General features: G+C 48.8%; 1 protein-coding gene across 1 annotated transcript in view; it reads left to right on the plus strand.

The window, feature by feature from the left end:
• Positions 1 to 613: 613 nt before the first annotated feature.
• Positions 614 to 13796, plus strand: part of LOC135910752 (leupaxin-like) — an 83266-nt gene continuing 70083 nt past the window's right edge. The window contains exon 1 of the mRNA XM_065442832.2: positions 614 to 1193. Within this exon, the coding sequence (XP_065298904.1) occupies positions 1181 to 1193 (13 nt within the window). The 5' untranslated portion in view covers positions 614 to 1180. The remainder of the gene's footprint in view (positions 1194 to 13796) is intronic.

The raw sequence follows: 13796 nt of genomic DNA on the forward strand, positions 1-13796 counted from the left end.
TGAAATTATGGTTTAACTCTAGGATCTCAAGGACAAAATATTAAGCAGCCTGCATTTGTATTCGTTTTTCCACAAGTTATGCAATGCAGATCTGGCAGAAAAATCACTTTTTGCCTTTCACCATGCAAGGTCAGTGTAGCATAGTAATATTTGTACCTCTCTTTAATTTTTTTATGTGTTCTTGCGATTAGCACGAAATCAAAGCACGTGGCGAAATGCGCATAACAAATTGACGCAAAAATAATAATAAAAAAGTTTGGGACATGTATAGGGCCCAGTTGGGCCACTTCCAAGTACGTCTGTAGCCGCCGAGTGCTTTTTTGCATGCATTTAGCGTCGCCGAAGCGATACGTTATTGATCCTTAGCAGACTTGAATAAAAGGCGTTTTGCGTGCACGCGCGTGCTGTGCCGCTCTTCCTCGCTTTGGGAAACGTGTAGTCGTACGTGGCGTGCATTCGAAACCGCGCGTGCTCGCGCGCGGTAAATTCGTGAGCGGCGATTCGTCCCGGTCACCCCCCCCCCCCCCCCCCCCACTCCCGCATTCTTTTCTTTGTCCCCACATCGGCTGCCGGTGCTTCTTCCGCGTTTACGGCGCCTATGAGGTCACGCGCATGACCTCAGTCGCCGGCGTCGGAGATCCCCAAACTCGTAGCGCGAGCAGCTCGGCGGACGTTTCCGCGCCGCAGTTCCACAACACTGGGCCGGCGCCTGTTCGTCCCGTGCGCTTGCTCGCCGCTTGCTTGTGTCTGTGCAGACCCATCCGTGCGCCACTTTCGCTTGCGCGGTGGCCGTGTAGCAGTGTAGCTGCTCTCTCCGACGACGCTTTCCCGTGTGCAAGTGTCAGACGGTAGGACGCAGCAAGAAAAAGGCATCGTGCCCGGAACAAGCAAAAGGCAGCTAGCTAGAGCCGACGCGGTGGTGTACAACCACTACGGCTCCTTACGACTACCAATCGCCCCGCCACTAGCCGCGTCGCTTCGCCGCCTGCCCTCGCTCTCGGCGTGCTTCTCCAGCCCAGTGGTTGTCTGCCTGCATGTCTGTGCGTGACGCTGTGCCAAGGTAGTTTTTGGAACAACACTCCGGCTGCTTCTATTTTTGCGGTGTTCAACCCCAGCCTTCGGCTCACGTCTCGCGCGCGGCCCCAACTCCTACGCCGACGACACCTCGGAACGATCCGCGATGGAGGATCTGGGTGAGCAGCCGGCCGTTTTACGGTTTCTTCTTTATCCTTTACTTGGACTGGCCCACGCAGGAGCAGCAGGGCGGGTGCGTTGGCCTGTGGGCACACTGGTTTCTAGACGAGCGTGCAATGTCTGGCGCGCGAGCACGCGCGCGCTCTTCCGTGCTCCTTTGAGGTGTTGCATACGTGCCGGGTGCCCGTAGAGCTCGGGCTTGGACGGCAGCAGCAGCGAAGGGCTTGGCAAGAGTGCTGGCCCTGTCGTTTTGAGCGCACTGCCAAGGCCGCCGAGCGACCTTGTTCAGTGCTGCAGCTCTTGTCGTCCACATCATCGCCCTTGTTCGTGTCCAAATGATTGACGGCGACCGAATTGCTCTTTAGCTGTGACAGAAGCGATCTGCTTTTTTACAGTCCACGAAACTTGAAACCGTAAGCATGTCGTAAAGAAATCGTGCCGAAGTACTAGTTGCTGACGGATGAAGTGTTGAACTTTCTTGTTCACATGTTCGGCGACGGTAAAATATGCGCCTGTCGTGTCAGGGCTTGTTCACTAATTTGTAAGAAAGCTGTACAGCTTTGCAGTGGCGTAAAGCCCTTTGTCAAAAAGCTTTTCATCAGTTGATAACGGACGAGCTGTTTTGACCAGATGGCATTGAAAATGGCATTGTTTGTACTAGTCGGTTGGCGCGTGATGGGGAATTGCTTGGTAGTGATGAATCATTGTCCTCAGGTCTCTGGCATACTGCTCTTTTCAGCAGTTCACTATAAAACATAGCGCTGCACATAGCTGCGCAAAGGAGGGTGTCCTGTGCGAGCGTTGTGGCCGTGTGCAAAACAGCACGGGTCACTTTGACGACCCCGCTCGCTCAATGAGATAAGACATTATTTCTTGACAGCATTGAGCTTTTGCTCATGTTACTGGCAAACCGAACGACAAGGTTGCCGCAGCGTCAGCATATGTTGCTAATTGGTCGCTAACAGTGGTCAGATGTGCAGTCTCAAACCCTGGGCAGAAGAAACAGATCGTTATAATAGACAGGTGTACTGCGCGGTTCAACGAGCACGGTCTGGTTGCAAAAATGCGAATGTGTCGCATTGCTGAACTAAAAGGCAGTGTCGCTTTAAAACTTGAGATGCAGCTTTGCCTAATACGGCTGCCACAGGATGCGATCGAGCTCTATCGGGATCGAACTTCTTGATCGCTGTTGTGCAATCCGCGGAAAGAAGTCACGTGGGGCCAAGAAATTCGATCTTGATCAGGGCAACGTATACACTTTGGGGCCCGTTTCAGCATACATGTTGATGCCAACCAGGAGGTACTAATAGATCTTTGGAAATGCTATGCAACCTTTCGCACGATTATTGTAGTAGCGTAGCGAGAGGTTGACCTCCGAGTACCGAAGCACACGGAGATGTATCGAGTAAGCAACATCGCGAACTGGCGCCAGAAAGAACGGAAGAGCTTATTGTTCGTAACCAAACAGAATACAACGTATCAGAATTATGCAGTTGGGGCCCCAGAGCTCTGAGTTGTGGAAGAGGTCCCCGTATATCACGTAGTGTTGCGTGAACAATCCGTGTAACAAAGCCTGGCAAGTGTGTAGTAGTTATAAATTATAGAGTGATTAGGAAATGTTGTTGAACAGATGCCAAACTACATAAAGGTTGCGTATTAGAAAGAGAAAAAAAATAAAGTAGAATTAAGAATCTTAAAGAACACACATCTTTAGTGCATGCGCGTATGTGCAAGACAGGGCCCAGTATGTACTTTGAAAAGACATATAAATTATTCGCAGAGGCGTCACATATACATACTACGTTAGTCACCCGCATGAGTAACTACGTCCTTTTTTTCTTTGTTTTCTTTTTTTGTTCCGCGCTCTTTGATAGTAAGCTTTATTTTAAATGTATGGATGCCGTGGGAAAAATTTCTTAGGGCTTGGTTGATTACGCAGGTTCGTGTAACGACATTGTAGTGTATAGCGGTCACACGCTGGGGCGCACAGGTGGCCGAAAACGGAAACTTGCAGCTGCTGTGGCCTTCTGCCGCCCAGGCAAAAACGCCACCGCAGCCAACAATCAGGAATTGCGACCGCACATTTCGACTGGGCGGAGCGCAACGATTTCAGGATCCCGAGCGCTTTTAAACAAATGAAGCTAGTCAGTAATGTTAAGCCGAAGCCTATCTGCCACGTCGCCCTTCCCAACGTCTGCATCGTGCGTATAGTTTCGTTTAGCTTAAAAACCCCATCAGTTATGTAATCGCGCCCCCGCTTCGTTGTTGCTCCTACGCTCCCGACATCTGCAAGCTGTTGCAGTGGATAACCGCCGCCTTTCAAACGATTGTTTTCTTTGAAGTTCTCTCTCTCCACATTTTTGGTCACGACGATAAACACAATCGCTCGCGTCATTGGAACCGCGAAGTTCCTTGACGCGACATTTGTGTACTCGCGATTCCTCGTTTTCCTCGACTATAGTCTTATCGTCCGGCGTTTTCTTTTCCTTGGCGAGTGTGCAGTACATCTGTTGAGCTAGAGCGATTAAACCTACACCGACAGTTCCAAAGATATTGAGCCGCGTTTTACAGCGTTTCTGAGCAGTACTCGGTTCTCCTGTACGCGCAATCTGTCATTTCATATCTAATACAGTGCGTGTGTGGCTCGAGTAGTTAGTTATAGGACTAAAAAAAATTTTCAAAGTGGATTTCTGGACCCCTGACATCCTGCGAAGAAATTCGGCAAACTTTTTTTGTGGCTGTACCGCGTTAGGGAAAATTTCAGGATTCGTAAAGTCAAACACTTTCGCCCGCCGGCATGTGTGTATATATTCAGCGCTGTGAAGAGATTTTCACCATTTGATTTCTCCATCAGTATATCAGAAACGAATAAAGATGCTGTCGCTGATGGGGAAAGTCGAGTGTATCGAACCAGAGGATTTGTGACGTGCGCTGGCGTCATTACAATTTGTGAGGAAGTCGGAAAAAACATAAGCGCCACACGCTTCGGCTTCGAGATTGTTACCAAATGTATTCTGGGAGTTCAGTAATTTGGCTGAAGGATCGAACGGATTCAGCGGACAGCTTCCATAAGTGTCGGAACTGGTCTGAAGCTGAAGAACACTGAAGAGTTGTGCTAAATCAGCTTATAGAGCGGTTGATATATTCCTTCAAAACCAAATTTTTCATTCTTTTGGTGCAAAAATGTTAGTTACTGGATGTCAAAGTGGAGGCGCGAAGACTGCCCTTTATTGAATTTCGCGCCGGAACCGCAGTGTGACATCACGAATTTCAAAGTATAATTTCTCGTATTTGGGCCCGTTCTGGCGGCAGAAAAGTTTCCCACGGACTTCCTTTGTCGAACCTTTTGTTCATTTAGGATGCAATGTAACCTCTAATTCTTTCACGAGAAAGCCCAAGCATGGCGCTGTCAAAATCGATGATGTTACGAGAAAAGCTGGTGCGGGAAAATCGAGGGGGCCTCTTGCAGTTTTCTGGCGTGTACGAAAAAAACTCCGCTCACGGCAAGGATGAGCTTTTTGGCATTCTGGAAAAGTGATTTACTAAAACAGCTGAACTTGGTCATCTTCTATATAAGCGACACTATAAGGAAAATCACAAAACCAGTCCCTACCGTGTACTCGTTAATTTCGCGGTAGGTGGCTGTGTATTAAGAAGGGAAAATGGACTGCTTTAATTTGTCGGATTTCGCGCCGGAACCCGGTTAGGCCTCGGCACGTCGGTGTGACATCACAGATTTCAAAGTGATTTTTTTTCTTCGTGTTTTGGCCGTTCTCGTGCAGTAAAATTTCTCCATACTTGCCATGTTCGGTCTTTGGCTCTTTCACGATACAATTGTCCATCTTTACCGACGAAAACAAACAGTGGGCCCGGGCAGACGCCGTCGAAATCTGTGACGTCACAACTGGCTGGTGCGGAAACTTCAAGGCGGCGTCGCCACCAGCCTTTCGCTTTTGCACCCTTATCTGACCTACCAAACCTATTCTCACTGTGAGAGTTGTGTTTTTTGGCATTGTGGAAGGGTAATTTACGAATACAGCCCGAATCGTTTTTCTTTATTCTTCTCTGTGTGTATTTCTTTTTTCAGTTCTTCATTTTATCGGACCTTGTACACGTTGAGGTCCCTTTAGTACGCGTAGCACACGGCGAGCTCAACATCCTTGATCGCAGCCTCTTGTTGTTCGTCCAACAACATTTGACAAACGGCACGCCGCTCGAACGCACTAGGCGGGCGTGGAAGGGTATTGTGTCGTGATATGCTGTTTACAGCGTCGCTGTCGTGTCCTCTGAGAGCCGTTATTTTTCATCCAGTGTTTATCGGATATACAAAACAGGCTTTGGCGATGCGAAATCGAGTGAATGTTTAATGAGACAGTTTAGGCTTCATCGTTCAACTGCAGCGCGTGAGAGAGAGAGAAAAAAAAGCAATAACGGCGCAAGTGCTGCCATGTTTCCCTCTCCGGCATACCGTTTGAGACGTTATCGTGTATTGCGCGATTCTAGGCCGAGGTAATGTGTTGACTGTACTGCAATTCTTTTCCTTTCCTCTCACTGGTCATCTAGTATTGGTCCGAGCGATTCTCCACCTATATATGTTATCATCACGCAGGATTAATCATGAGCGATGAACTAAGATAAATGAACTGAATCGAGCGAAAGGAATCTTTAAATCATGCATCTGGCCCTATACCCCTATATCCCCCTGAGAACCATAGACAGCTCCAGGGACATAATTGCGCTGCAAAGCGTTTCTTGTTACTAACATGTTACAAAGGTGATAAGCCTTCTTTTTTTTTTTAATATCGCAGTTAGATGGTGAAAGCATCATCTCCATGCACAGTGCAGTCCACTGTTTAAGGGAATTCACTGATGCGTGGCTTTCACTCTGCTGGAGCTGTATCTACATATGCCTGATCCCTCTCACCACCTCGTGGTGAGGGGAATCTGGGAAGGAGTGATGGTCCCTAGTCTGACTTTCGGCAACGCGGTCCCGTGCATGAGATCATAGGTTCGAGCAAGGTTGGGCATTAATTAAAGGGAAGCTGAAGCGGTTTTCAATTTCTATGAATTGCCGGGATTGGGAAGAACAGACCTAATAATTTACGGTTCCGAAATTTTTTTCTTCGTTTTGTTAATATAAGGGGCGGAAATCGCTTTCTAAATCACCCCCGCGGACACGCCCCCATCGCTTCCCGGAGCGCCGGGTGAGGAGGTTACCAGAGGAGAGAACCGGCGAGAGTGACGTCACTGGCGGGGACCGAGCTGCCGGACCGGCGTGCTGGCATGCGCTGGCATGCCTCTTTCCGTCCTGCGCTTTACTGAACGACGCTACGAGAGATTTGCCGCCGCCGCCGCTCACGTTTGTTTTGCGATTTTCGTAAACTGTTCTTTCCTTCTGTGCTGCGTGAGTGCCTACAGCCAAGGGCGCCCAACATGCCCTCGTTCTGTGCAACATTCGGCTGCGCGAACACACGCGGGCGAGACGATGTGGTGTTTCACAGGTTCCCGAAGCACAAGAAGCTTGCAGCGCAGTGCGGTGAGGAGAGATAGGTTCGTGCCGACGAAATCAACTGTGCTGTGCTTGGACCATTTCCGCGATAGCCGGATAGCCTTACGACAAATGCGGAAACGCATTGTTGCTAGCGTTGCTATACTCCGTTTCATACATCAGGTGCAACGCTGTGGAGGCTTGAGATACTTCTTGCAGTGGCTGCGTTCGCACTTAGAAAAAGTTCGGTGTTTCTTGACCCGATTTTTGAGAAAACTTTTCATATATAAGCTCAGTTCTGAATGAAAAAAAAAAGAATTTACCCATAGAAACAATCCGTGTACTTATACGGCTGCTAACACGTTCTTTTAAATCAATTTTCTTTTCGGCATTCTTTAATTGCAGCCCGTCGCGGCAGCTTCACGTGCATGCTCGCGCGAGCAAATGCCGCTGGCACGCTGCGAACCATAGACGGAAACGCGCGCAGTAATAAATTTTGGTAACCGGACTTCGTGCGTAGCTTCCACAACGTTGCACCTGAGGTATAAATTGGAGTATAGGCTTGCCTAGTGACATTCGACGTACGGTTGCAGTTATCATGTTTACCACACGGCGGTGCTAAAACTGCCTAATATCTTTATGTCAACACTAGCATGGAGCGCGCATACCGATTCTTGATCGAGCCACAATCGCAAAGTCGTCGAACCATATTCTGAATATTGCACATATAATCCCCCTGACCATCTCGATCTGGATGTGTATGATAAGCAACTTCCATGACTGTACCTCGCAGCACTGCATGTGCGCGCTTTGAAACGCGGCACTTATGTTCGCGATCGTGTATCAACGCTCAGAAAACCACGGGACTTCAGACAAGCAGCGGCAAGGTGCTTGACATCGCGGAATTGTACCCGTGTTTACAATCTAATGAGAAGTTAGTGCTTCGGTATTCTTCCAGCAGCAAGTTCCCAGTGACACTTTAGCGCATTTTTTCTCCCGTCATTGGAACGTGCAGCTACATGAAAAAAAAAGCATACGTAACAGCTAAGATTTCCAGCGCGCGAGAAGGTGTACACATCGCTCTAGCTTTTGGCACACTCAACATCGTCGTTGCCGCCATCGTTTTCCGTATCGGCTGTCGGTTCGAACATGTACGGCGAAAATACAAGCTGTCCGAGACAGCGAGAACGTTCCATAATGCTTACAACTCAGCTATGCAGCCAGAACAGAACAGCGTGCTACGCTCTCAAACGGCGGCGCCGACCGGCGACTGCCGCCACTGACGTCACCGCGGCTCCGACCAATCACGGGCAACAGCGGCGTTCGCGCGATACCCTGAGGCGCTGGTGCGCGTTTTCATGAAAAAACAGCCGCTTGCGCTTGTTTCCGCCCTTTTTGAACGAGATATTCGTGTTCGGGGGACTCAAAACTGTAGAATGCCGCAGAGAACTCATTTTTTTCGAAAAGTGTTTCAGCTTCCCTTTAAGCATCGAGGGGTATATAGGCCTGCTTTGGGAGCACACGGAAATACACCAAATCAGGGGGTGGAGGGTGACATGGGATGGACATCATTCGAGGGTAGAGAAGTAGCAGCAAGATAGAATTTGAGGAGCCATTGAGAGAAATGGCGGGAAAGTGGTGGGCAAGGAAAGTTTTCAGTTACTAGTACATAAGGAATGCTGGCATGAAATGGAGGGAGCGAACCAGAAAATTGCCACGCAAATATTTGGACAGCAGGAGGGAAGCAAGCCAAGAAACATCGGTCAAAAAAAAGGTTTAAGAAACAGAGAGGGGTCTGGAAAACAGATATGCAGAAGAAATCGGCACTGGGAACATACGGAACTTTCGAGCAGGAAATTGCCAAAGAAAAATATGTGCGATAATTCTAGGGGAAGCTCTTTTTTGTTTAAAGCCAGGGCAGGAGTATTGCGGAAGACGTACCGAGTCAAGCGCCAAGGAATAGACACGTTATGCGGTGCGTGTGGAGAGAAGAGGGAACGACTGAACACGTGATACTCTTCTGTAAAGGACTTCACCCTGCAGCTCAAAGCAGCGGGGTGGACTTTTTCAAAGCATTGGGGCTTAGGGACAGTGGAGAAAAAATTGACTTTAAGCGGCTGGAAATAACCAAACGGAGGGTATCTGATTGGTGTCTAAAATCAAGGCAAGGGTGAAATTTCACCCTCCACGAAGTACAATATATATTATTAGTCACGGCTAGGCGGCGTGTGCCTCCGCCCGATTCAAAGGGCTCAGCCGTATCCATCCAGCCATCCTGCATGCCGCTACATGAATACACTGCACGCTTGTGTAGAAAAGTACCAGCGCCACCAACCACCAGACAGTACACGTGGCAGAAGGGGAAAGTCTGCATTTGTTCTACGCTCGTGCTTTCCCATTAAATGTTAACAAGGAGGCTGTCTCCATGTTATAATTGAAAATGCTTTAAAGTTTAATAACAGCGCAAGGATAGCAGAGGGGAGAGAAGAGAGAACAGAGCGCTCTGTTCTCTCTTGTGTCTCCTCTGCTATCCTTGCGCTGTTATTCAAATTTTAAAGCATGTTTCACCAGCAAGCCCCATCCTACAGCCTCATCATTTAAAATGTTTTTCTTTGCCTACACACCGATGTGAGTATATGTGGTGTGCCGCTATGTTGATAGTACGTCCTAAATTTTTTTGTTTGTCATATCACGGTATTCAAAACACACTGCACGGCTGTTTCTCGTCTTTGACGGCGCTATGGTCTACGCCAAATTATTAACTTTCCCGACGGCTGACAACAAGAATGTGATTCAACCACTTCCATATATTCCCGCGTGCATCTTACGTCATATCCGGGAGAAGTGCGTTAAGCAATTGCTTCCGCATTAATATTGAAAATGACTGTAAGCAAAAGCGCGATGTAATGTAACGAGGGGTCTCGGGAGCATGTAGGGCTATTGCTTCTGACCGGTTCGTCAACCGGACGTTCGCCTCATCGTCGCCCGCTTGGCGACAACGGAGGGAATGCCCGGATGACGAACTAACAATGCGCACTCGAGGCTGGCTCATAATCGCGCGTCTTCTCCATCAGATCAGCGAGTCACCGACTCTTCTGAGGCGAGCAGATAAGCGTGACCAAGCGGGGCGCCGAAGCTTCGGGCTCCCGCCGTGACCTTATATCTTTTGCGGAATGCTTCGAATATGTATATAACGGTAAGTCAGGCAAGGGGGTACTCGGCTTCCCCGCCACACGCTTGCGGCCCGCGGCGGAAATGATTCCTTTCCCGTGTCGTGCTCCCGTGTGGGCCACTTTCGTCACCCCCCCCCCCCCGTATACGGTGTTCGCGCGGTTTCGCTGCTTCCTTTCTTGCGCGCGCGCGTGTGTGTCGGTTTTGACAGAAATCGAGTGACGCGTCTCGCGACTGGCCCTTTTCGCCGCCCGTCCGTCGTGTGTCAGTATTTGCATATCAAGAGGCGCCCGTTCCCTTCCTTCCGTCGTCGCGAAACGCGGTGAGCCGCTGTTTGTGAAACGCGCGTCGTGTTTCTAAACTCCGATGCATGCGTGCACAGCCTCGTACACCGTATCGGTCAATGTCGTGCGCCGAACGCGCCAGCGCCGCGATAACGTAACTACCCGATTGCAGTTATTTTCTTTCGCGCGCTTCGCTGACGGTCAAAGCGGCGGTTCGCCTGTATGCATTATCACCAGCATCGGCCGGTCGTAAAATTGAGAGAAAAAAAAAAGAAATTGGGCAGGAATTAACCTAAATTAGGCAGAACTCGCCTAACAGTGACTATCCAAGCATGCGAATAGCCGAAGCGCGTCATGTATGAGGCGCGTCTGCTGCAGCCGGGCTCCTCCCACGCACTGCGCCATCTGGCGTCGCCACCGCGAAGTTCGCGCATACTCAGTGGCACCTACCCGGTGACCCGATTTGGCATCAGATATTCATTGAAGAGCGGCGCATACTCAGTGCCACGTATTATGACCTCGGGAACGGCCTACATTTTTAGACTGAATTCGTCCCGGTCTGGGAACCCGCGGAGCAAGGCAAATTCTACCTCAAGTCCAACAAACGTCAACTGCGTTTCGTCTTTCTGTGAAACCACCCGTATGGGTTTCCTTCGTAGCTTCGTGGTATATACATTCTGGTGGATGACAATTTTTTTTCCTTTCACGAATTTTTCTCCACCTGGCCGGATTTAGCAGAACTGATTTGTCATTGCAGCTCCCTTATTACCCGGGCGCCAGGTTTCCGTCTTGCGTTTTTTTCTGTGAAATATGTTCGGAAGTAGTATTTGCCTATCGAGAGGCGCCAAGAAACACGAAGCACTGGATGGGTTCCGTTTCTACCTCGGAATATAGTTCAAGTATCGTAGTTTGTAGCGATCCATGCATTTAATTTAATTTTATCTTTTCTGTTTACGATGCTGAGCCGCGCGTTATCGCTGGCATATTGGTCAGTCGACGCGACGGACATTAACAAGCGATGAAAAAACTCCGCGCATTTCCACTCTGTTAAGAAGGATGGCCAGCGAAGCTGTGTATGTGGGTCCCTTAACACCTGCTTCACCTCCACCGCGGGTCGGCCCAGCATTGCGCTGATCGGCCCATGTATGGGGAGCTTTGTGTCTACACACGGACACGGGATCCTGGGGGAACTAGCCCTTACAGCTTCAATGTAAAATTGAAGTATATAGGTCATTACAAAATGCGATCCTAGGCGTTAAGGCTTGAGCGAGACAGCTAATTCAGTGGGGTAGCCACACTTTTTTTTCCCTATTTCATGGGAACTGGCCAAAAAGAAAGCCGCAGGTGTGTTCGTTTGCTGAGGGTTCGACAGAGTCATTATTTACTCTTCATCCGTTCGCGTTCCTTCTGCCCTGTGTAAACAGCAGTGGCTGAACGGGTTTCTGTACTCAGCACGGCGTCCCACCGATGCTCATGGCAGAGGAAGCTCCTCGTATTGGCCCCGGCTTGTGCAACCGCAAGCTTGCAGACGGCTGGCATCCTCGTACTCCTTCCTCCGTTACATACCCTCTTGTCCTCCCACCCTTCCAAATGTTATTTTTTTTACTTTTTTTTTTCTACGTGTATTTAGCCGGGGCGCGTCACTCGGTTCTTAGGCTTGATGGATGGATTGTTGACTGACGATCGAGACGGCTGGGGCAAATGCGGCTACGCCTTCCTGGAAAGAAAAAAAAAAAGAGAGAAACCAGGGAGAGGCACGGTTTCGTCTGTCCCTTGTCTTGTCGCTCGATGGTTTTAAAATCGTCCTGTTCCCCCGCGCCGTCTGCGCTTCCTGTTTGTTTTCGTTGAGTCGGCCGTGGGCTTTGGCAATGCGCGTTTTATGATTGTTTATGACGTGAAAGGCACGCTGTGGGGCGCACTGCGTATGACGACCGATGCGAGGGTTTGTCTTTTCGCAATGCCTGTGCCTGACGACTTTAAAGCTGAATTATTTCCCTCTGTCACTCTTTTTCTTTTTTTTTTCGCTGATCACTTTCTGCGCCCTCTGCGTTATGAGAAGACTGTAGACAGCCGACGGAGAAACAGAAAAAAAAAATGAGAGGGAGAGGGCGGGGGGTTGCTGATCTGAAGTTTTGTTACTTTGGGCAACAGGGATTCCGTACCGTTTCGAAATCGCACTTCGTTAACGGCGCTGCCACAGCATGGTGAGGATTGCGAAAAGGCCTACTGTGCAGACGACGCCTAGACGACTCTTGTTTTAAATCTTCAGTTTTGTCTTGTGTGCTTTGTTTTTTGCTTTTCTATTATCGCGTTGGCATTTTCACGAGACAGCCGTCGGGAAAGGCAGAGCGTCGTTTACCAATATGATAGACGGGGGAAAAAAAGTAGCTGTCTTCTTGCCGGGATGGGCTGCCTGACACCGATGACTGTGCCTTGACAGTGTGCGCGGCAAACTCGACGGTATCCTCCGAGCTCCTTTGCAGTTTTCTCACGCGTGCACGTGTTCTTCGTAAAAATGACCAGTGACCGCACACTTTGAGTTTATTTATAACCCTGGTGGGTTGCAGACATAGAGGCCGTATACCTCGAGAATGAGGAGTTCGAAGAAAGGGGCATCAGTATAAAATCGTAAATACTCTTTTAAGGCTCTATTTTTATTCATTTGACGGGAATGTGTTCTTTATTATAGTGGTTAAGAAAGTGAATGTCAGCTCCCTTCCCCCCCCCCCCTTGTTTTTTAAGTTTAGCGCTGAAGTCTCAGTGCCGGCCAGTACGACTTTTGACGTCGCTGTCCTCATTGTACCATCTCGAAAGTTCTCGGAAATTCTCGAAACTTGCTATAGGTTGATTGCGTCTATAGTTGCTCCAGAAAACGATTTAGTCCTGTACTTTATGGGTTAGCAATTAACTGCAGACGCTGTCAAATTTTATGACGACACGGTGGCGTCGCTACCCGTCTTCTGTTTTCAGTTTCCTTCTGGCTTTAAAAGTGGCAGTTTTGCTATTGTAAGAGCGTAATTTAATAATAGAGCCGAAGTTCATATTAGGCTTCGCTGTCCTTTAGACTGAAATCTTCTGAGCTTGCTACTTGACGTCTTCTCCGTGACCCGGCAACTTGCTTTGGAAGGTTGTCGACCCCCACTTTTGACCTGTTTGGCTTAAGAAAGAAGAAAAAAAAGTTTTTCTGCGTAGTTTCGAGTTTTTTGAGTCTAATGCGAATGCGAGAGAAAGAGAGGCGGAAAGGCAGGCAATTAGAATCGGTGTGAATACGAGCAGCAGCAGCAGGTGTTCTCGACGTCTGCCGTTGGAGGAAAACTCGCCACCATTTGAAGCGGTCACCATGCACTGCGCATTGTTAGCCTTCCTTCGCTGCACACGTTGTCTCAGAGGAAGGCGTCGGTTCCGTAACCGAGCTGATTGAAGTGCCGCGTTACCTAGCTATATAATTTTTCTTTCTTTCTTTCTTTCTTTCTTTCTTTCTTTCTTTCTTTCTTTCTTTCTTTCTTTCTTTCTTTCTTTCTTTCTTTCTTTCTTTCTTTCTTTCTTTCTTTCTTTCTTTTCCTTGACTAACTTTTCCATCACGGACACCCACTATACGTGACACCACCTGTGTAGGCTATACATATATAGCGAGCTGGGTTTCCCAAGCCGTGTAACAG

The sequence above is a fragment of the Dermacentor albipictus genome, chromosome 2, assembly GCF_038994185.2.
Source record: "Dermacentor albipictus isolate Rhodes 1998 colony chromosome 2, USDA_Dalb.pri_finalv2, whole genome shotgun sequence".
Taxonomy (NCBI): domain Eukaryota; kingdom Metazoa; phylum Arthropoda; class Arachnida; order Ixodida; family Ixodidae; genus Dermacentor; species Dermacentor albipictus.